This window comes from Quercus lobata, chromosome 5 (assembly GCF_001633185.2).
Source record: "Quercus lobata isolate SW786 chromosome 5, ValleyOak3.0 Primary Assembly, whole genome shotgun sequence".
NCBI lineage: Eukaryota > Viridiplantae > Streptophyta > Magnoliopsida > Fagales > Fagaceae > Quercus > Quercus lobata.
Genome location: NC_044908.1, coordinates 46,290,511 through 46,312,157, shown reverse-complemented (window position 1 = coordinate 46,312,157; position 21,647 = coordinate 46,290,511). Strand labels below are relative to the sequence as shown.

The window sequence follows — 21,647 nt, the reverse complement described above, 5'->3', positions numbered from 1 at the left end:
ATACATAGGAGAAGAAGTGGAATGTGCCATAAAAGAAATGGCTCCCCTAAAAGCCCCTGGACCGGATGGTATGCCTCCACTCTTTTATCAAACTTATTGGTCAAATGTGGGAATGGATATTACTCAAGCTATGTTATCTTGCCTTAATTCTGGATCTATCTTAAAATCAATTAATCACACTTTTATTTCTTTGATTCCAAAAGTTAAAAATCCAGAAAAAGTGTCAAAGTTTAGACCTATAAGTTTATGCATGTGATTTACAAAATTGTCAGTAAGGTTATAGCAAATAGGTTAAAACCTATGCTAAATAACATCATCTCAGAAACTCAAAGTGCTTTTATTGCTGAGAGGTTGATTACTGATAACATTTTGATTGCTTATGAATCATTGCATCATATGAAGACAAGCTGTACAGGAAAAACAAGTTTCATGGCTCTAAAACTCGACATGAGCAAGGCGTATGACAGGGTGGAATGGGTTTTCTTGGAGAAAATTCTGTTGAAGTTGGGTTTTCATAGATCTTGGGTGACGCTAATTATGGAGTGCATCTCTACGGTGTCCTATTCCATCTTGGTGAATGAGGAGCCACAAGGAATGATTTCACCAACTCAAGGAATTAGACAAGGGGACCCTTTGTCTCCTTATCTATTTCTTTTTTGTGCAGAAGGTCTAAACTCTATTCTAAGAAGAGCCGCAGATAATAGGGAGATTCATGGCTTCTCAATTTACAAAAAGGGACCGAAGCTAACCCATCTCTTTTTTGTAGATGATTGCCTTTTATTTTGTGGGTCCACCTTGGAGGAATATGAGAAATAAAAGAACTCCTAGCCACCTATGAAGCGGCATTAGGTCAAGTAGTGAATAAGGAAAAGACTACTCTTTTCTTCAGCAAAAACACAGGTGAAGCTACCCAAGAAGCAATCAAGGAGTCTCTAGGCCTTCTAGCAATCTAGCATTATGATAAATATTTGGGATTACCTTCATTTGTAGGAAGAAATAAGAAGGCATGCTTTACCCAAATTAAAGAATGCCTTTGGTCCAAAATGCAAGGATGGAAAAAAAAGTTTCTTTCCCAAGCCGGTAGGGAGATTATGATAAAGACCGTTATCCAATCAATTTCGGCATACTCAATGAATGTATTTAAACTTCCGGTTAGCCTATGTAAAGACATTGAGGCAATGATTCAGAAGTTTTAGTGGGGGCAAGGAGAGACAAAGAAGATTCATTGGGTGAAATGGAGTACTTTGTGCTCATCCAATCGGTTGGTGGTATGGGCTTTCGTGATATCCAAAACTTTAATAAGGCAATGCTAGCAAAGCAGGTTTGGCGGCTGTACCACAAAAGGGACACTTTATTATACAAAGTCCTAAGTGTAAAATATTTTCCGGAGGGTAGCATTTTGGAGGTCCCTATATCTTTGAATGGGTCGTATGCGTGGAAAAGTATTTTACAATCTAGAGAGGTGATCCTAAAAGGTGCTGTCTGGAGAGTTAGGGATGGGCGTTCTATTAATATATGGGAGCATAAATGGCTTCCGGAACCTGGAAGAGGCAAGATAGTTTCACCAAGGGTGGATGCAAGTGTCGAGAAAGTCTCTGATCTTTTCTATCCTAATACTAGGGATTGGAATATTGAGTTGCTGGAGAGCTCCTTTTATCCTTGGGAGGTGGAGACAATAAGGAGGATTTACGTGAGCAAGTTGCATCAAGTGGACTATCTTGTATGGCCTTTGTCGCCTGATGGAAGCTACACGGTCAAAACAGCTTACCACATGCTTGCATCTGAGGTGCTTCATTCTTCTCCTTCTTCCTCTGGTGGGATGGCTGGGAATGTGTGGAAAGGAATTTGGAAGATTAGAACTTCCCAAAAAATCAAGCACTTCATTTGGAGAGCGGCAAAGGACTCACAACCCACAAAGCAAATCCTGGTACGTCGGCAAATCCCAGTGGACGAGACTTGTTCATTTTGTGAAGAACACCAGGAAACAATTCTACACGTGCTATGGCTTTGTGACCATGCGAAGGCGGTTTGGAAATTGTGTTTCTGCTTCACTAAACTGTATCAAAGGGTGTTTAGATCTTTCTTGGATCTCTTTGAGGCTGTTTTGGAGCTGGGTTCTGCCTTCAACGTGGCTGTTTTTGCCACAACCGCATAGAGTCTATGGCAGTGTCGGAATAGGCTTTGCGAGCACCAGCCAATGTGGCCCCTTCATGAGGTCCACAAACGAGTGAAGGAGATGGTGATGGAATTTTTGGACGTCCATAAACAGGTCCCTAGTCCAGTTTCACGATCACCTTGGGCTAGCTGATCCCCACCACCAGAGGGTGTTTACAAAGAAAATTTTGACGCGGCATTGTTTAAGCATTGCAACTGTGCCAAACTTGGAGTGGTGGTAAGGGACTATAACGGCGATGTGATAGCAACTTTGAGCCAAAGAATCGCGCTACCACATTCAGTAGAGCACGCTGAAGCTCTAGCGGCAAGTCGAGCCGTTACACTGGCTAGGGAGCTGTGTCTGTCTCAGATGGTTTTTGAAGGAGATTGCCAAAGGTTATTGCAGCCATAAACTCGACAGGAGCATGCCATACTCTATTCGGCCATATTATAGATGAGATCCGTTGTCTTAGTTCTACTCTGGTTACTAGTTGTTTTGTGCACGTTCGTAGGGAGGGTAATAAAATAGCCCATGCCCTAGCTAGAAGAGCAGTTCTAACTGCAGATACTGATATTTGGGTAGAAGAGCTACCCAATGATGTGGATGATATATTTCATTCTGAAATTATTCAATAAAACTCGCTTACTTCTTTCTCAAAAAAAAAAAAAAAAAATGAGTGCGAGTTAAAGAGGTAGAAAGTCTGTGTTGTATATCCAAAAGTTAAGCCATTTTTGAATATATACTACTGTCAATTTCTTTAAGACTTTCTCTTCTCTCCTGTATATTTGTTAAAATATTTAGTATTCTAAAAAAAAAAATGTTTTTGTTGTTGCTGGAGATGAAAACGCATTAGTTACTAAGGGGCTGTTTGGATTGACAATTTCTATAACTCAATTCTCAGTTTCCATAACTCATAACTCAAAAATGGTGAGACCCATAGCAAAAAAGGTTGTTTGGCAAACGATAACTCTGTTTCCATCACTCAATTCTCTAATTTTTGAGTTATGAGTTATGGAAACTGAAAACAACCAAAGACTGTTTTCAGTTTTCATAACTCATAACTCAATGGTAATATTGTAATTAAACACACATAGGGGACCCACAGCCACAACTTATGACCACCTTTTGACTTTCTTTCTTTTTCCACTTGTTCGGTCTTTAGTTCTGGTTTTTTTTTTTTTTTTTTTTTTTTTTTTTTTTTAAAGCTTCGAAGAGTTTGGGTACTAAAAAAAAAAATTAAGAAAAAGCTGCACCGGCTGACAGGTATGGGCCCACATATAGTGTGAAAAATATTGAATGATGGAAATTGGGTGATGATGTCAAACGAGTGTGGAAAATTGAGTGATGAGTGATGAGTGATGGAAATTGAGTGATCAAAAAAATGAATCCAAACAGCTCCTAAAGTTCATAGGACAACTCAATAGGCATGGGTTAAGTGAATCAGAATTGGTGATTTTTTTTTTAATAATTATTTTATATCACATTTGAATAAGTTGTTTATTTCTCTTATTTGTCCCTTTTTTTGGGGAGTTGTAATGATATTGTATGCATGAATGACATGATTTTCTCATTAGGGAATATTTTATTGTGTATTGATTGAAAATTCAAATATGGTAAACTTAAAAGGCAAATGGTAATCACTTTAATGTGTTAGACTGTGCTTTAAGACTTGAGGACTTCTATTGTAATATTTATTATAAATTTATTACGTAATGAGTATAATTATGGTAATAATAATATAATTTAGGTTTGTAACTGAAAATAATGATTTAAGTATGGCAATTTTGTTTCCTGTTCAGTTTCTACACCCAAACGTCCATATCTCCCTCTTTCCTTAATTTTTATTTTTCTTTTAATTTAAAATTTTAATTAATTCTAATAATTATTAGATATTTTCACACATTTAACTTTTACAACTTTTTTTTAATGTCATCATAAATCATAATGGGCTCTAATAGAAAATAATTATTGTTTTTTTCATTAATATAATAGGTAGGTCAAAGGAGAATGGAAATTGGAATAGAAGACAAAAAAAGAAAAAAAAAATCAAGAGAAGACATTATCTTTATAGGGAAGGTTTTTTTTTTAGGAGTAATTTATGGAGACCCATTTTATTATATATAAAATAATAGTGCATATAATTAGATAAAATATTTAAATCGTTTTTTTAAATCGTTTTTTTTTTTCAAAGATTGTATGCAACATTTTTTTTTTTAATTAAAGATAGTTTGATAAAAAGTTTAATCTTTTCATTTTTTTTTTTGGCTGGAAAATAATTTTAGAAAGTACTCACTTTTTTTTCTTTAAATTAGTATATATATAATTAGATATTTATAAAAAATTTAATTATTAAATGTTTTTTTAAAAGATTTTATGCGACTATATGGTGCTTCAATTCTTTTCTTCTTCTTCTTTATTTATTTATTTAGGAAGGGTACTTCAATTCTTTATTATAATAAAAAGAATTAATTTTATTTTATAATTATATTATTTTTTATCAAATGGTTAAATGTGAATTGTAAATAGGGAAAAATATATATTAGTAAATAATATAGCTATGCACAGTGTTATTAAACTCAGCCCGGCCCGACCGGTCGGACCTGTAACTTGGTGACCCAACACATAGACCGGTTTGGGTCATTAATTGGATCGGATGTATATTAGACCCGATCAAAACTAGGAAAACCTGGTGAGTTTTAAGCAAACCGTGTGACCTGGCTAGATTTTAATAACCCAGATAACTGATGGTACTCTCTCGTCTAAAGCTTATGCTTATAAGGCCTAGGAGGGAGGGAGATTTCTTCGATGTGAGATACCAAAGGAGAGTACAGAAAGCCAAAAAGGCTACCAAGTAACTCCAAAAAAGTACCCACAGTTGATAATATGGTAATTTAAATAAGAGAAAACCCAAAGGAAAAAAAAAAAAATGATCTCTCACTTATTTACTATTTAATGTATGATAATATGATAATTTAATAACATATTATTTTTCAGTTTCACGTAGCCAGTTAGCACATAGATACATATGAGTATATCAAAATATGTTACATTGTTCAATACTTGAACTTTATTTTCTCTTCTTTTGTTTGCGTTTTTTGCCCTTTATTTGTTTGTTGCTTTAAGTTTAACTGATGGTACTCTCTCGTCTAAGGCTTGCGCTTATAAGGCCCGGGGGGGAGGGAGATTTCTTCGATGTGGGATACCAAAGGAGAGTACAAAAAGCCAAAAAGGCTACCAAGTAACTCCAAAAAAGTACCCACAGTTGATAATATGGTAATTTAAATAAAAGAAAACCCAAAGGAAAAAAATAAATAAATAAAAGTGATCTCTCACTTATTTACTGTTTAATGTATGATAATATGATAATTTAATAACATATTATTTTTCAGTTTCACGTAGCCAGTTAGCACGTAGATATGTATGGAGTCCAAATTTTCTGTCCTACTTTTCCTGCTCCACTCTATACTCCACCAATAAAAACTTGCCACAAGTTCACCTAATTAATTAATTACTACCATTATTGACTTATTAATACTACCATTATTAATTAATGGTAGTAATTAATTAATTAGGTGAACATGTGGCAAGTTTTTATTGGTGGAGCATAGAGTGGAGCAGGAAAAGTGGGACAGAAAATTTGGACTCATATGTAAGAGTATATCAAAATATGTTACATTGTTCAATACTTGAACTTTATTTTCTCTTCTTTTGTTTGCGTTTTTTGCCCTTTATTTGTTTGTTGCTTTAAGTTTAAGTCTTAAACCCTTTTTGTTCTCTTCTTTTGTTTACGTAATTTGATTTTTCTTTTTTTTTAATATTAAAAATTTTAAGATATGTAACAAGATTTTATTTAGCAAAAATTTTGTTGCAATCTTATGGCATTCCTTTATTTTGCTTGTGAATTTATCGAATTTCTAATGCTATTACTTGTAAAACCTTAATTTTTAATTATAATGGCGCGTTTATTTTAGGCACATGCCTTTTTTTAAAAAAAAATTACATATTAATGTTAGGATTTCACAAAATTATATAAATATATATATATATTAAAAAAAATTTATTTGACCTTACGGTTCAACCAGTGGGTTATCGGTTGAACCAATGACCCGACTCGTAGACTGGGTCAATGTCCAGTCCAAGTTTAATAACAATGGACATGCATCATCACTTTAAGAGTATTAAATGTAAGGTACCATTAATTTTATAATTAAATGTATTGTCATATGGCATATGTGAGACTTTAAGAGTATTAAATGTAGGGAAATACTAACAAGTGTTTTTAGGACACTGGTTAATAATCCATTTTAGGAAAATTTTGATACCATTTTTATGGAAAATGAAAAAAGTTATCAAAATATTAATTGCTTTTTTTTAATTTCCCATAAAAAATTTATTTAAATGAATTATTAACAATTGACATGCATCATCACTTTAAGAGTATTAAATGTAAGGTACCATTAATTTTATAATTAAATGTATTGTCATATGGCATATGTGAGACTTTAAGAGTATTAAAGAGTATTAAATGTAGGGAAATGCTAACGAGTGCCCTTAGAGCACTGGTTAATAATTCATTTTAGGAAAGTTTTGATACCCTTAAAGCACTAGTTAATAATTCATTTTAGGAAAATTTTGATACCACTTTTATGGGAAATGAAAAAAGCTGTCAAAATATTAATTACTTTTTTTTATTTTTTATTTTCCATAAAAACTTTTCCATTAACCAATACCCTAAGGACATTCGTTAGCATTTCCCTTAAATGTAAGGTAACATTAATTTTATAATTAAATGTATTGCCATATATGTGAGACTTTAAGAGTATTAAATGTAAGGTACCATTAATTTTATAATTAAATGCTTTTAGGACACTGGTTAATAATCTATTTTAGGAAAATTTTGATACCATTTTTATGGAAAATGAAAAAAGTTATCAAAATATTAATTTTTTTTTTCATTTCCCATAAAAACTCTATTTAAATGAATTATTAACAATTGACATGCATCATCACTTTAAGAGTATTAAATGTAAGGTACCATTAATTTTATAATTAAATGTATTGTCATATGGCATATGTGAGACTTTAAGAGTATTAAAGAGTATTAAATGTAGGGAAATGCTAACGAGTGTCCTTAAAACACTGGTTAATAATCCATTTTAGGAAAGTTTTGATACCCTTAAAGCACGGGTTAATAATTCATTTTAGGAAAATTTTGATACCACTTTTATGGGAAATGAAAAAAGCTGTCAAAATATTAATTACTTTTTTTTTCCATTTTCCATAAAAACTTTCTTTAAATGAATTATTAACCAGAGGAAATTATTGTGTACTCCTGAAGTATCATAAATGCGTACTCCCTATTCTCACATGAATGGTGGGTCCCACTAATTAGTGGGACCCACCATTCATGTGAGAAGAGGGAGTACGCATTTATGGTATTTCGGGAGTACCTAATAATTTTCTATTAACCAGTGTCCTAAGGACATTCGTTAACATTTCCCTTAAATGTAAGGTAACATTAATTTTATAATTAAATGTATTGCCATATATGTGAGACTTTAAGAATATTAAATGCAAGGTACCATTAATTTTATAATTAAATGTATTATCATATGTCAAATGTGAGATGTTATAGACAAATTGCTACTTGCCACATGTCATCCTATGTCCACATCATTCTAAATAAATAGAAGATAGCACCATTTATTTATTTTTTTTTCTGAGGAAAAAGATAGCTCCATTTATCATCGTTGTATGCATCTACAAGCTAAATCCAACTTTTATATTATAGTATATATTATAAATAAATTATAGATTATAGATAAATGATAGGTCGCAGTACCAACAATGAATGAAGTGTAAACCATGGTTTTAAAAACTAGATGGAATCAGCCGCTCCCCAGTTCGGCCTAGTATAAATCCCAAAACCAGTAAAAACCGTGAACTGAAGACAAATCCAATTTTGCTTTCAGTCGTTTTTTCAAAACCATGGTATAAACTCTATCTAGATTGAATGGTTCGTGAAACGTAGGTCACGGGTACCACCAATTAATACTTTACCAAATGAAGTGAGACAAACGTCTTGACTCTTGAGACAACTCAGATAAGTGCAACCAGCGATTTGGCAAGCTATAAAAAGAGCCCACAATTGTCTGGATGGCCATGTCTTCATCATAGACACAATACACTATAAACCCATGTCATTCTTTCCCTATAAATTCTATATCACGGATTTCTTTTATTCACGGTTCTGAATTTAATCACATACTTTCATAATCAAGACCTAAAAACCGAGATGGGATTTCGTTTCCAGGCCTTAATCTCTTGCTTTCTTCAGGTTCTGCTCTTGTTGTTGTCTCTGGAGCAAGCAAGAGCTGGACAGTTCTACAATGTGACCAGGTTAACAAGAGGTAGGAAGCAAGCGAGTGATTGCAATTTGTTCAAAGGCAAATGGGTTATTGATCCTTCATATCCTCTCTATGATTCAAGCTGTCCATACATAGACCCTGAGTTTAATTGCCAAAAGTATGGTAGACCTGATAAGCAGTACCTTAAGTATGCTTGGAAACCTGATTCCTGTGACTTGCCCAGGTAATATAATCAAGTATATATATAAACTCACGACTTGCTCATCAACTTTTGTTTACGTTAACCAAGTTTGGAGTGGCAAATAGCAAAAGTAATAATATGTTTGTTTAGAAAATACTATGACAGAACACAAATGTTTCGGAACATGTTTTTTGAATATTGTTTCACTGAGAAACCAATTATTAATTTTGAAGTATGGTTTATTGTTTTCGTTGTAGGTTTGATGGGATGGGATTTCTGAGGAGGTGGAGAGGAAAGAAGATAATGTTTGTGGGTGACTCACTGAGTCTGAACATGTTTGAATCATTGTCATGTATGATTTACGCGTCAGTGCCCAGTGCCAAATACAACTCTGTGATGAGTAAAGAGTCCGTGACCTTTCCGGTGAGCTCAATTTCGCCTTTTTTTTATTTATTTATTTATTATCAAATCAATTTTATTTAGTGATTCACTTCATATCTTTCTCTTTCTCTGTTTTTTTATGATGATAACTCTTTATTATTAAATTAATCAATTTTTAGTATAAATAAGAAGTAAATCCCAGATTTTTTATTTAATTTTCCTATAGATTTTGATAATTTTTTATCATTCAACTAATCAACTTTTAGTATAAATGAGAAATAAATCCCAAATTTTTTATTTAATTTTTAAAAATTTTACCAGTTAAACTAATTAGAATTTATATCTTTCTTCTTTTCTTTTTTTTTTTAATCATTATTTAGAATGTTTTATTCTTCCACTTTTTCATGTACAAGGTTAGGACAAGAATGATGAGTCACCCATACCATTTGACAGTCTGTGATCGCTCGATCATCATGAAGCCATACGCAACCTTCCCTCTTATACGCGCTTATTATTATTTTTTTCTTTCTCTATGGTCATTATTGTAGGAATAGGTATAATAACACGTGGTAGGTGTTTCAAAAAAAAAAAAAAAAAAAAAAAAAAACACACGTGGTAGGTCAAATTACATTTGGATCCTTGGTTCATATATGTACCAGCTTAAATTTAATAAAAGGGAAATAGTCTCCCTACAAATTAGTTACAAAATAAATCATTTAAACTTTTTCTAAATCATTTTATTAAATGTGAATTTTGAAAATTTTATTATTAAATAGCATGCTTTTATTGTATTTTTCATGTTTACAAACTTTGAACATCGGTTTTAGTTTTTTCTTACATAAAGTCTTTTAAGGAGATTAAAAGTCGTTAAGATTTGAAACCATTCTCTTCAATTCAGTGGCGGTTCTAGAAATTTTTCTCATGATGTTTCCTTAATAAATATAAATTATATAATCTATTAAAAAGAGAAATTCATATATTGACAACAACAACAATAATAAAAATACGCAAATATATAAAGTTTACAATTACCTCTTATGAGTTTTCATATTTTGAAATCGGTGCATGATAGTCTCATTATCAATGCTACAAGTTATATCTCTTTCAATATACACAACCAAACAATCATTCATCTACTGAATGTAGAACAAATTATAGAGCAAAATTTAATTTTATTGGCATAAAAAACTGAAGGTGTTCCCAAATTTTTTTTGAAAGGTAAACAAACAAAAAATTTTAAATTATTATTATTATTATCATTATATATATATATATATATAAATTAGGTCAGGATGGTCCTAGGACCACCCTGGCCTTAGGATGACGCCGCCCCTGCTACCAATCGAGGCAAAAAGAAAAAGGAGCTACCAGTCGAACCAAGATAGTCAAACACTCATACACTTTGGCCCCTAACTATAAATTATGATTGCAAGTTGTGAGCTAATCCAAACAAATGAAATTATTGGCCACTCTGGTCCACGTGAATATTCATACAGTACAAGAAGTCACTGTCTTAAATCGTGAATAAACTTGTCTTGTGAATCTGTGAGTCGTGACTGACTTTTTAATGTCCGCACCAACATTTTTTATGAAAAAAAAAAATTAAGAATAAGAGAAAATTATAATTTTGATCTGCATTTTCCTTCTTTTGAAATTTCATGTTCTTAAAATCAAAGCATGTTCCGAAAACTGAAAGTAAAGAAGATGAAAAATGTTAGAAGTATATATATATATATATATTTTTTTTTTTCTTGTAACAAGTTATGGTTGATATAACATTATTTTTAAAATTATATATAATTGATGTCATTTTTATGGTTTACAATATATCCTCTTATATTGATGTCCTTTTCATTTTGATGTCATTTTTGTATGCTAAACTTATTGATTTTAAATGAAGGGTAAGACCTTAAAAAAAAGGGTAAGAGTTAAATGAAAAGAACAAATGTATATGTATGGGTGCAGGAGTATGGGGTTAGTTTGCTTCTACATAGAACGCCATACCTTGTGGATATAGTGAAAGAAGACGTGGGCCGCGTGCTAAACCTAGACTCAATCCAGGGTGGAAATTCATGGAAAGGGATGGACATGCTGATCTTCAACTCGTGGCATTGGTGGACCCACACAGGAGACTCTCAGCCGTACGTTTACCTATCTCATTTGCAATTCATTCTTTTGTTTTGCATTCTGGGACTTATGCTCATACAGTAGATTAGATTTTGTCTCGTTTTCAATAATAATTTTAGGGTTAAAATGTAAAATTCGCCTTTTAAGTTTTTTCGGAATTTATTTCAATTTTCTAATTTTACTTTCGTTTATTTCAATTTTTGAAATTTAGATTTATTCAATTATGACATTTCCGACAATTTTTGTTAACATTTTTTGAAAAAGAAAATTTGAAAAATATTTTTCAATCATTAATTAGAATTTTTTAATTTAAAAATTTTGAAGAAAAATTAAAAAATTTTGAAAAATTAACCACAAAATACAACAAAAGTTAATGAAAAAATCTTAATTGAATAAACTTGAAAGTTAAAGTACTGAAATAAATTTTGATGAAGCATAAAAGATGAGTTTTGTATGACTTGAAAATGTGCTTGATAAGTCTGCTAGCTTGGTGCCCTTAGACAATACAGATTTGGGTTCCTATAGATGTCTGTAATATCTATATTATTGGACCTAGAGTGTGTAAACAACATTCCAAATGAGAAGGCATGCTATAGCTAGGGCTAATTGCATCATGCGATAACACTTTTGATGGCTATGATTAAAAGTTATAAAACTTACTTTTAATCTCGACCTTTAGATTAAAACTTGTAAGTTTCAACATTTTTACCATTTTACCTTCTCAACTTTTTACTCTTACAATTGCGTTATGCAAACGTACCACAATCCTCACATCTGTTAACAAATTCTATGTAGTAAAATTTATATTGCGTTTTATTTACACTTTTATAATGTTGTGGCTGCGGATGCTTGTGGAATGCAGGTGGGATTATATCCGAGATGGGAGTAATTTGTACAAAGATATGGACCGTCTAACAGCATTTAATAAGGGGCTCAACACATGGGCTAGCTGGGTTGATCAAAATGTTGATCCTACTCAAACCAAGGTCTTCTTTCAGGGGATTTCTCCCACCCATTATCAGTAAGTGAAAATCCCGAGCTATTCCATTAATTACTATTATTATAGTATAGACCAAAAAGTTAACAACAATGCTTACAAAGTAGAAGTTCAATAGAAACTTAGTTATTGTGCTTCAAAGCCCAAACCGAGGTGCATTGTTCATCAAATTCTTTAATTGCAAAATATGCTTAGTAGTAGTCCCAATAGATCAATGGCCTAATGGCATCAATTGCAGCAATGAGGTGTCCAATTTTCGAGCCTGGAAGTAGCATTGTACATGGGAACTTGGGAGGGTCTGGGTCACCCAACCTATTTGATTGGTTGGCAATATATGTGCAATAAAAAATAAATAAATAAAGGGTACCAAAATCAGAGTTGTACTAGCAATCTAGCAGCACTAATAGTTACTAAATTTTGAATTATTAAATACTTGTCTATAGTCAAGTTTAGAACCAGGGGTGGAGTCAGTTAAAAGAGTCTAATGGAAAACAAATGAGTAACAAAAATATTGATTGCTTTTTGTTGAAACAGGGGCCAGGAGTGGAATCAACCCAAAAATACTTGTTCTGGAGAAGTTGAACCTCTATCCGGGTCAACCTATCCAGCAGGTCCACCGCCAGCTACTGCTGTGGTGAACAATGTGTTAAGTAAGATTAAGAAACCTGTTTATTTGCTTGACATAACAACTCTCTCACAATTGAGAAAAGATGCGCACCCCTCAGCTTATAGCGGTGAGCATCCAGGCAATGACTGTAGCCACTGGTGCCTTCCTGGATTGCCTGATACCTGGAACCAGCTCCTATACACAGCTCTCAGCATGTGATTGCCAACAAAAAGAAAAAATTTTAATTTTTTTTTCCAAATTATTGTTTTGTAAAATTGGTGAGGTATTTGAACATCTCATTTTAGTTCATTGGTGGATCATAATAAGCAGGGCAATGATCAATTGTAAATTAATTGATTATTTAAAACACAAACATTGTGCAATGATATAAAAAAAAGGGTCTGACATAGAGATGAAGATGGCATTGCATGTGACTAGGAAAGCAGGAGCTCAAAGCTGAAAAGACTTAAATTTGTTCAGTTAAAGTTATGTTCTATTGTTTACAATTGATATCTAGCGCTGTTCATTGAGTATTAGCTATCCGCTATTGTAATTGTACAATTTAATAAATATTGCAAAAGTTTATAGATCTTTTTGAAGTCCTTTTCAGTACAAACATCAGCCCAAAAGGCCAAGTTTCAAGGTTTGCTTTTAAATCTGTTTAATTTGTTTGCAGTTTAAACACAGCCTTTTAATTGAGATGAGTTTGCAGTAAGTTGAAGTGGGTGAATTCTAATTAAGCTAATTGAAAGGAGTTCACTCTGACATTGCAAAAAAACTTAAGATACATTCATATTGCTGTGTATGAGCTCTACAGTTGCAGAAACCATGCTACCAAGTCTTAATTACATAAGACCAAGACTATGATAAGCTAAGAAGCATCCCAAGGCCTTCCACCATAAGCAGAGACTTACAACACCACAACTTCAAGAAATCTTACTTTTCTGCTAAAGTATCTTCGTATTTACTGTCAATTTTTGCCCAGGCAGGTTTTGAGTTATCCAATTCTCAAGTTTCAGCTTTGCCGTTATCACTAGTATGCTACTCCCAAAATCATAACAATCATCTCTAGCAATTTTCTGATTTTATAGTCCCCAAGATGCCAAACAGAAATACTATCATATTATCATCCTAAAAGAGTCATCACTAAACATCTATAGTGCTTGTTAAAACAGCAAAAGGCAAGGCATATAAAGAAACCTGTGTCAAAAACAATATTATTGACCATTCACAGCAAGACTTAGAGGCAGCTCACATATATTTCATGTCTTTTTTTTTCCCCCCACTGTCCTACTAAATGAATCAGCAGAGCCGTTGCTATCCTGGTAGGTTTGGTGAACCACCAGTTGGCCATGGTCTTTTAACAAGAATCCTGGAATCAATGACAGCATTGAACTCACTTAGGTATGTTTGCTTTTCAGATCATGCAAATAACGAATTCTGCTTTAGTTTACACCACATGATATCTAATCCCAATAACACAGCAAGAAACACTGAAACAGACAACACTAAGTGCTGCATTTTTCCAGAATACTAGATGGGTTACTGACTTGGTAAAAAATTGGTGGGATTCTTATCAGTTTCATGGTACGCCGAGCTTTGTTTTGGCTAATAAACTCAAGGCCCTCAAATTAGATTTGAAGAAGTGGAATGAAACAGTTTTTGGTGATACAGCTCAACAGAGTTTCTCTACTAGGATGTATTTCGGCTGTGGATGAGACTGAAGAGACTAGAACCTTGCTAGAAGGGGAACAGTGTGAACGTGATCAGGCTAAAGCGGATCTTGAGAGAATTATGTTGATGGAGGAAATTAGTTGGAGACAAAAATCTAGGCTGCTTTGTTTGAAGGAAGGGGAAAAAAAATATGAAGTTCTTTCATAGGCTTGCAAACTCTCATCGCTGCAACTACCCCATAGGGCGATTAGTGGTGGATGGGGAGGAGATAAACAATCGGAATACCATCAAGGAAAAGATAGTGGAGTTTTATAAGGCTCTGCATTCGGAATCAAGTATCCGTAGGCCCTTGCTGGATGGGATGGAATTTTCTATTTTGGAAGAAGAAATGTCTTGCTAGCTGGAAAGGTGTTTTTCAGAGGATGAGGTGTTTGAGGCGGTACCCAATATGAATGGGGATAAAGCTCCGGGTCTGGATGGGTTCACGATGTCTATTTTTCAATCCTGTTGGGGTATTCTAAAGGAAGATGTTATGAAGGTATTTCATTATCTCCATGCTCACAGTAATTTTGAAAAGAGTCTTAATGCTACATTCATTACCCTCATTCCAAAAAAGCCTGGGGCAGTGGAGATAAAGGATTTCCAGCCAATTAATTTGATTTCTGGGGTCTACAAGATCCTGGCAAAAGTTTTGGCTAATAGGCTTGAAAAGGTACTTCATAAAGTGGTGCTTGAACCTCAAAATGTCTTTGTCAAAGAGCGACAAATATTGGATTCAGTGCTGATTGCAAATGAATGTTTAGACAGCCACCTTAAATCTGGAATTCCTGGGGTTTTGTGTAAGTTGGATTTGGAGAAAGCATATGATCATGTGCATTGGAATTTCCTGTTGTATGTGCTTCGAAGGTGTAGGCTTGGTTCTAGATGGAGGCAGTGGATTTTTTCATGTATTTCCACAGTTCGTTTTTCTGTGCTTGTTAACGGTAGTCCAGCTGGTTTCTTTCATAGTTCACGAGGTTTGAGATAGGGGGACCCTTTATCCCCTCCCTTGTTTGTGATTGTTATGGAGGCCGTCAGCCGGATGTTTGAGAGAGATAGAATTGGAAACTTTGTCTCAGGTTTTTCAGTGGGTGGAAATTCTAGGGGCCAGTTTGAGATCCCTCATCTTCTCTTCGCAGATGATACTTTGATTTTTTCTTGTGGAGCGGATTCAGAGCAAATTTGGCATTTGAAAGCAGTGTTTGTCTGGTTTCAGATTGTATATGGTTTAAAAAAAAATTTGGGGAAATCTAAACTGGTTCCGGTTGGAAATGTACAGAATGTTGAAACTTGGCTGGTATTTTAAGATGTAAAGTGGCATCGTTACACATGACTTATTTGGGGCTTCCTTTAGGTGCTACTTTCAAGGCGAAACCTATTTGGACTAGTGTGATGGAGAAAATGGAGCAGCGGTTGGCTGGGTGGAAAAGATTGTATCTTCCTAGGGGGGCTGAATCAATTTATTGAAAAGCACCTTACCCAGCCTGCTTACATTCTACCTATCTCTGTTTCCTATCCCGGTAAGTGTTACTAGATGTATTGAAAAATTACAAAGGGATTTTCTGTGGGGCGGATTAGGAGATGAGTTTAAGTATCATTTGGTTAAGTGGAAGACTATGGGTCCGTTTGGATACAACTTATTTTTGCTGAAACTGAAAATTGAAAACACTATAGTAAAATAATTTTTAAATGTGCGAATAGTACAGTGGGACCCATTTTTAATATTTTTTAGTGCGTGAACAGCGATTCTTGTCTCCTAAAAAAGCTGACACGAGGAAAAAAAAAAAAAAAAAAGAGAGAAAAACGCAGAACACAAAATGCAGACGCAATAATTCCTATCCAAACCGCACCTATTTGTGTACTAGTTCAATATGGGGGATTGGGTGTGAGTAATTTGGTTTTGTTTAATAAGTCTCCTTTGGGAAATGATTGTGGAGATATGCTAGGGAAAGGACTGCCTTGTGGAGAAGGGCAATAGAAACAAAATATGGTAGCATGTGGAGGGGGGAAGGGGGGTGTTCTTGTAGCATGGAGGGGCCATACGGGGTTGGTTTATTGAATTATATCAGAAAGGGGTGGGATGACTTTTATCCTTTTATCATCTTTAAGGTGAGGGATGGTTCTTGTATTAAATTTTGGCGTGATCCATCGTGCAAGGGGCTTCCTTTGAAAAATATCTTTCCAGAACTTTACAATATTGCTATTAACAAGGATGCTTCAGTGGCTGAGTTGTTGTTGTCCTCAGAGGCAAACTACCATTGGAATATCAGATTTAATTGACTGGTTCAAGATTGGAAGCTGGAGCCAGTTGTATCATTTATGAACCTTATTTATTCTGGATCTTGGAGAAGGAATGGGGTGGATAAAATTTGTTGGAACCTCTCTCCTAGGGGTGTTTTTTATGTTTGTTCTTACTATAGGGCCTTACAAACCCCAAATCCAGATTCTTTTCAATGGAAACCGTTGTGGAAATCAAAAGTGCCTCCAAAGGTTAGTTTCTTCATTTGGACAATAGCTTTGGGGAAATTTTAACCACTAATAATTTAAGGAGGCAAAATGTGGTGGAGGAGGATTGGTGTTGTATGTGCAAGAGGAATGGGGAGACTACTGATCACTTACTCCTACACTGTCCAGTATCTCAAGAGTTGTGGAATATGATGTGTTCACTATTTGGGGTTCATTGGGTCATGCCACGTAGTGTCGTGGAACTTTTGGCATGTTGGTCAAACAAGTTCAACTGACTCAGATCTAAGGCACTTTGGAGAATGATCCCTCATTGTTTTATGTGGGTCATTTGGAGGGAAAGGAATACAGGTACCTTTGACTGGAATGAAAGATCAATTCATAAGTTGATGCTTCTCTTTTTTCAGACTTTGTTTGATTGGGCAAATGCTACGGGTTTTTCCACTTTTATTTCTTTACTTGATATGCTTGATTTTTTTACTTTCATTGTTACTTGTTTTTTTTCCCCTGTTGCTTCTAGCACACGGCCTGTGTGCTTTTTTTCCCTCTGTACCTTCTCTTCTTCTTTCAATGAAGTTATTACTTATAAAAAAATAAAAAATAAAATAAAAAGAATTCTAAATGGACTGAGTTCACAAGCAAAGCCACTTAAGTAATGAGAGCTACATATGACTTCACCTGCCCCACTTATCATGTTTTGACCTGGAAACACTACGAGAATTTATGTTTGAACCAGGATGGTGAAGAAGCTGGAGCCCTTCAACCTGACTGCTGTTGCTTTGCCACAAAGCAATGTAACTATTCGCAGATTCATATGTGTTCCAGCTCGCTATCTTGTGACAAGTGAAATAACTTCTATTTTGGGAATCTCATTCACTCGGATTTGATTGGAGGATGAATCAAATTTTTTGCATTACATTGCAAAATTTGATAGTAGTTCTCCCCTTAAAGAGAAGTATATTTCTTTGGATAGGAATATGGGTCCCTCCCTTAGGGAAAAGTAGGGCTTCCCCATCCGACTAATTAAACTCATGTTCCAAAATGTCACCAATTGCTTACACATTCTCAACCTAGACCTCCAAAAGCTGGACCTTCAGCCAATACTTCTCATTCATCACAACCCCCAACCAAGGGCAAGCTCTATTTACTGATACCTTTAACAAATTTTCTTTTCTGGTTGGGAGAGAGATAATTATTCCTATCCCACCCCCACATCTATCAATAAGTAGTTCGAACGATAGAAAGGCCACCCATTGTGTACCAACTAGTAGTTTAGGCTGGGTTCAAATGGTTTACCAGACCTAGCCTGTGATTTTTTTGGTTTGAAAATAGCTCAATTCAAAGAATCAACCAGACCCATTTCCCTAGAATAAATCATCTCAACTACAAAATATATCATCTCCTGATCCTAAATTTCCTGTAGGTATGGTATCAACCAATTCAGCCACAATGAAGGAATTTGATTCCAGAGACTGGGTATGCTTCAAATAATTTTCCGTGATTCCATTTAATTACACATAATGCAATACTCAGACATACACCAAAAGGCATGCAGAAGCAAAGAATGCTCGGAGATAATAACAAGAAAGATTATTTGATATAAATGATAAATAAGCAAAGACAAATGCATGCAGGGGATTGAATCATGACAGAAAGATAAATTTTGACAGACTCAGGGCACTGAAATTATGGTCAATTGTTTTTTATTTGAAAGTTTGTTCTGCATAACAACAAAAGAAAGAACTCCAATAATTGGAATTTGCATCCTATGGTGGGTAGTGAGAACTGAGACCTAACCTTCAAACACTTCAAAGAGGGAACAGAGGAAACAAGAAACTAGTAGCCAACATATACTGCAGCATTCACTATGTAACAGTCATCATTCTTGTCGCCCATTTCTTCCACATGAACACCACTTGAGCATATAAGTCCACCATCCACAACTTCAAATTTCACAATTTTCCCACTGGAATTACATGAGAAAATAAGATAGGAAGTCGAAAGAGAATAAATTTTTCAAAAAATGATCTTTTATTTAACCAGTGTTAATGTCTATGTTGGACGGACATGGCTAAAATGGCCTCATACCTGTACCTGTACTTGTGTGGGTACCCGTCCAACTTAGGCATTCAGTTTATTTGAACTCTTGGTTTGTACTTTAGACAACATTTTATGGGCGTCATTGTACTTCTTTGCTATTTATTGTTGCCTTCAAATTAATTTTAGATATGTTTTCAAGCATTTTATTATTGTTAATTAATTTTAAAAGCTAAAATAAACATATTATGTCCAAAAACATTTAAAATATACCTAAAAAAAAAAATTAAAATGCCATACCTCCATACCCATACCCATACCCGTGTTGGTACTGGTGCAACTTAGGTCAACGTCACTGCACTGTAACCAGAAACTGTGCCACAGATAAACTCAATGACGGATAAACTAGTTCTTATCCTAGTTTGTGATGAGATTTTTGTATCCAAGATCGGTGCTGCAACTAATCACTGACTTCATCTAAGAGGTGCAGATTATCTTTAAGCTTGGCGTATATTATGTCACATCAATCAGTACATTTTTGTTTCAACTTTTATTATGTCAAAAAGTATGGTTGCCTTCTTAATTGGAGCATCTTCATTATATTCTGCTCATATACAAATTCAAATTACAGAGACAAGTAGGAAAAAATGGATATACTTGAAATGAAAATAGAACAAGCATTTTCTCAAAGAGAGGTAGATAGACCTTGATAGTGGACAGAAAAGAGAATTTGCAGTGTCTGGAAGCAATATTGATGGTAGACAGACCTTTCGTTTCATTTAATTAATTATATATTTACCCTTATTTCAAAGAGAGGTGTATGAACATTCTGTGTATAACAATTAAGATGCAATGATATAGACAGACAGCCAGATACTCACTAAGGAAAGACAGACTTGACCCTCTCAATATCCAAGGATTGCTGGAGAGAATGAGGGACTCCCAGCTTAATCTGTAGTTTCATCTGATCGAATGTAACACCTGGAATGGACCCTGCACCAATTCCATCTCAGAAAATGAGACAATTTCCGCAAAGAAATAGTTAAATGCATATCCTTAGCAACAAGTAAAAATAAAGTCCTCACATTTCAATAGGACCAGAAAACACCTCTCTCTCTCTCTCTCTCTCTCTCTCTCGTATTCGCAGTTTTCTCATTGAAGCTAGCCAAATTTTTCCAAACTATAACAACATAGATAGAAATCTAACCAAAATACAAAGAAACAAGAACAGATATCTATATAAAAAAATCACAAAATAAGCAAAAGTAATAGAATTTCAAGAATGCAGAATGCAAACTACATCAAGATGGAAAACATTAATCTTGTTTCATAACCCCACTCTATCAAATGTCAAAATTTCCACAATAGCACAAAAACCTCAAATCTATCAAATCCATACCACAACCATAATAACCACCACAGATATACATAGGCACTAAAATCTCTGAAAACCCAAGGATTAATACCTCTTCGAAAAGCCGGAATCGAGTTGGAAGAGATGGCATCCCTGCATGCCCGCATAGCCGCAGCCGTAATGTCTTGCCTGTGACATTACAATTCATCAACTTGTTAACTCTCTTTTTTTCATAGAAAATACACCAATCCTACCATTCAATATGAAATTTTGGCAACTGGGTGTTCATCATTAACTGGGATAGTAATTGAGAAAGAGTCAAATGGGCATCACAAAATTCATCTTGTTAACTCTTTTTCCACATAAAAACTCACCAATCCTACGATTCAATATTAAAATTTGACAAATGGGTGTTCATAAAAAACTAGCAGAGTAATAGAGAAAAGGCCAAATGGGCACGGAGTACGTACCCATGTTGATCGTAGCCCACACCCATTTCCACGAACAAGAGATTCATGGGTGGGCAAGAGCCGCTGCTGCTTGTGCTTGTGCTGGTGTTGGTGGTGGTACTTTGGTCGGCTTCCATGGCTGCCGATGTGGCTTTGGATTGAGGAGCTGAAATTGGAGGAGGTTGGAGTCGGAGAGAGGATGGGTTTGTGAGACGTAGAAATGGGAAATTCTTATTATTGGAAGTGTAATTAGTGAGCGAACGAACTTGAACTGGGAAATTTAGGAGTAAGCAGCAGGAGTTGGAAGTCATCTCCTTGGCCAACTATAGGTAGAATTTGGGATGTGCATATTAGTATATTATAATTTCAAATTCATTCCATTGACAATTAAAAGTGAGTTGCTAAGATTCACAATATTTTTATAATATTTTCACAATAAATTATAAGTAATATTTTCACAACAAATTATAAGTGATTAGTTGTTAGTGGTTCAAATTTGAACCTAACACTAAGATTATTTTTTTGTCTCAACAATAACAATCAGTAACAAACTGCCACTTAGGACTTGTTGTAAAAATATTGTGGTCATATCATTTCTCTAATTAAAATTTATTTTTATTTCAAATTTATTAATTTGATTTATTTTAGACTTGGAGACTTAATTTTGTTGAAATGGAAATATTAACCCTTTTTTTTTTGTTATGAACTGTAAAATTTTATTCACAAAACACCAACAAAATTACGGAGAGGGATTAATATCCTCAATCTTAATAATAAACTCAAAATAAGTAGGGCTCAAACCTACGTCAAAAGAC

General features: G+C 34.3%; 2 protein-coding genes across 2 annotated transcripts; one reads left to right on the top strand and one right to left on the bottom strand.

Annotated features, from left to right (window-relative positions):
* The first annotated feature begins 8,245 nt into the window (after nucleotides 1–8,245).
* LOC115989513 (protein trichome birefringence-like 38) lies at nucleotides 8,246–19,004 on the top strand. Its single transcript, XM_031113207.1, has 6 exons — nucleotides 8,246–8,746; nucleotides 8,962–9,127; nucleotides 11,051–11,226; nucleotides 12,075–12,233; nucleotides 12,744–13,029; nucleotides 18,790–19,004. The coding sequence occupies exons 1-6, from the start codon at nucleotides 8,451–8,453 to the stop codon at nucleotides 18,910–18,912; spliced, it is 1,206 nt and encodes a 401-aa protein (XP_030969067.1). The 5' UTR covers nucleotides 8,246–8,450; the 3' UTR covers nucleotides 18,913–19,004.
* Nucleotides 18,571–21,175, bottom strand: LOC115989514. The gene is given in 4 exon segments (XM_031113208.1): nucleotides 18,571–18,958; nucleotides 19,931–20,022; nucleotides 20,496–20,572; nucleotides 20,854–21,175. Coding segments are annotated over 4 exon segments (546 nt in total). The 5' UTR covers nucleotides 21,144–21,175; the 3' UTR covers nucleotides 18,571–18,871.
* Nucleotides 21,176–21,647: the final 472 nt, after the last annotated feature.